At 62.0% G+C, this 2,692-nt stretch overlaps 1 protein-coding gene and 1 pseudogene across 1 annotated transcript; one reads left to right on the top strand and one right to left on the bottom strand.

Moving 5' to 3' along the window:
- Positions 1-1,572, bottom strand: part of ACA1_369350 — a 1,654-nt pseudogene extending 82 nt beyond the window's left edge.
- A 94-nt stretch (positions 1,573-1,666) lies between these two features.
- Positions 1,667-2,629, top strand: ACA1_369360 (thymidylate synthase; the record flags this gene model as incomplete). Its single annotated transcript, XM_004340175.1, is given in 3 exon segments — positions 1,667-2,005; positions 2,132-2,344; positions 2,360-2,629. 3 exon segments carry the CDS (start codon positions 1,667-1,669, stop codon positions 2,627-2,629), a joined length of 822 nt encoding a protein of 273 aa, XP_004340223.1.
- Positions 2,630-2,692: the final 63 nt, after the last annotated feature.

Raw genomic sequence — 2,692 nt, forward strand, 5'->3', positions numbered from 1 at the left:
CAAACACGATGGGCGCGTGGGGGAGCAAATGGGCCAGGCGCGGGTTGTCGTTGGCGATGGCGGTGTCGTTCCAGTGGGTGGTGACGTTGTCGAGGATCGACGCGATGGTGCGGGGCGAGAAGGCGAGCGAGCCCGACGCGATCTCGGGCAGGTTGTACGACGGCACGATGGCGTTGGCGGCAAAGGGCACCAGCGTCGTGATGTTGCGCGACAGATCGGTGGCGATACTGGCGGTGTCGACGATGCCAAAATCGATGTTGCCCGTGCGCATTTGGTCGATGACATCGACCTGGGCCAGATCGGACAGCGCCGCGCGGATGGTGCTGCCGGTCGGATCTTACGACTCGGCGAGGATGCTGGCGAGGCGCGAGGGCCGACCGCCGGCGATCATGAGCGACGTGCTTATGGCCGATCCGCCCTTGCACGTGACCGAGGCGATCGTGGTGAGGGTGGCGTGGGCAAACTTGACCGACAGCGGGAAGGCCTCCTGCGATGCTGAGACGAGCTGGGCCGAGGCGTCGTTGAGCTGATTCCAGGCGAGCAGCGTGAGCATCGAATCGATGTAGGAGCAGTCCGATGCATCCGACACGACCAGGGGGATGGCGGCGTAGATGATGCCGGAGGCGGGCCACGAGTTGATGCTGGGTCCGTTGACAATGTCGAGGACAAGCGAGCTGATGTTGTTGGGCTGCATGGCCTCGCCAAAGTCGGCGAGCGCCGACTGCAAGCTGGACGCGACGGGCTTGGTGAGGAAGTTGCCGGCTTGGTTGATGACGCTCGCGTAGGCGATGCCGCTGCGCACCGTCGCGCCCCACGTGGCGTAGCCCATGGCTCCACCGACGTTCAACACCTCGGCGGTGAGTTGTGGCGTGGCGATGCCGGACGCCGGTTGCGGGATTATGATGGTGCGGTTGGGGTTGAGCGACGCGATCGTGGGTGCCAGCATCCGACCGTGCGCTTCGTAGGGTGCACCGATGCCCGACGGATCGAGCGACGCGAGGTAGCGCCCAAAGACGCCAGTGATCGAGGCCGCCTCGTCCTTCGGATCGTCGTAACCCTGTACGACGAGCTTTATGTCACCGAGCGGAATCTGGGCGTAGCCGTTGAGATTCATCATGGCCTCGGATTGCCATGACGGGATGGAACCGCCCCAGACGCCGACGGTGGTCTCGCCGTCGAGCACGAACTGGCCGAACTCGCCAAAGTCGTTGGGTGGCGACGGTGGGTTGGTGTGTAGACGCAAGCGATGCCATAGAGGGCCAGCGGAATTTGCGCCCAGGACGCACGATCGCTGTCGGACGGAATGGCGGACGGCAGTATCGCAGTGTCGCTGCGGCCCGTCTCGAAGAGGTCGAGGGCGAACTCGGCACAGGACGCGGCTGTGTACTGTATGCGCACTTCCTTGTCGGTGTAGGCGTAGGCCTCGGACAGCCTGGTGACGAACTCGGACGTTTCGCCAAGACCGGACGCCAGCACGATTCTCTCGACGACGTCGATCGCGCTGTTTCCGCTGGGGAACGATAGCACCAGCAGCAACAGCAGCAGCAGCGGCGACAGCAGAGACCTGAGCATCGTGTGACGGGTGTGTGTGAGAACGGTTGTGGGAAAGGGGCTCGATAGGCCGGATGGGTCGACGTGTGCGTGGACTGCGTTGCACCAACACGCAATGCAATCGCAGCACGAAGGAGAGTCCGCCTATCTCGCGCTGGCGAGTTATATCCTCAAGTACGGTCAAGAACGCTCGGATGAGCGCACCGGCGATGACACGATCTCGGTCTTTGCACCGCCCAGCATCCGGTTCGACAACGTCGGCGAGCGCTTTCCGCTGTTGACCACCAAGCGCGTCTTCTGGCGGGGCGTGCTCGAGGAACTGTTGTGGTTCCTGCGCGGGAGCACCGACTCGAAGGAGCTCGAGGCCAAGAAGGTCAACATCTGGCGCGACAACACGACGCGCAAGTTCCTCGACGATCGCGGACTCCACCACCTCCCCGAGGGCGACATTGGGGTGGGGTACGGCCATCAGTGGAGGCGATGGGGCGCGCGTCATCCGATAGACGTTGAACTGGCAGCACGACGGGAGTGTGACGGTGACGACCTCCTATATCGCCTGTCCATGTTGGGGGTTGAGTAGCGACAGACCCGTGAAGAAAACGGCATCGATCAGATGGCCGAGGCGATTCGGCTCATCATCGAGGATCCGGGCAGCCGCCGGAACATCGTCTCGGCATGGAACGTGTCGGATCTCAACAAGATGGCGCTTCCGCCTTGCCACAACTTTATGCAGTTCAACGTGAGCCCCGATCACACGACCGTGAATCTGCTCGTCAACATGCGCAGCGTCGATGTTGCGCTCGGATAGCCGTTCAACATCGCATCGTATGCCGCGCTGCTGTGCCTCATCGCGCGGATCACGGACAAGAATCCGGGATCGCTCATCTTCACAATGGGCGATGCGCACATCTACAAGAATCACGTTGATGGCATGAAAGAGCAGATCTCGCGCACGCCATACGATCCACCACGGCTCGTCATCGGGAGGAAACCCACGCTGGACGACCTGCACACCGAAGACTTTGTTTTGACGGGCTATTACCCGCAGCCGACCATAAAATTCAGGATGGCCATCTGACATAAATGCATCGACAATGCGATTGTGTGCTCGATCCTCACGTTCATCCGCCCGGTCGAACTT

The sequence above is a fragment of the Acanthamoeba castellanii genome, assembly GCF_000313135.1.
Source record: "Acanthamoeba castellanii str. Neff unplaced genomic scaffold scf7180000084664, whole genome shotgun sequence".
NCBI lineage: Eukaryota > Discosea > Longamoebia > Acanthamoebidae > Acanthamoeba > Acanthamoeba castellanii.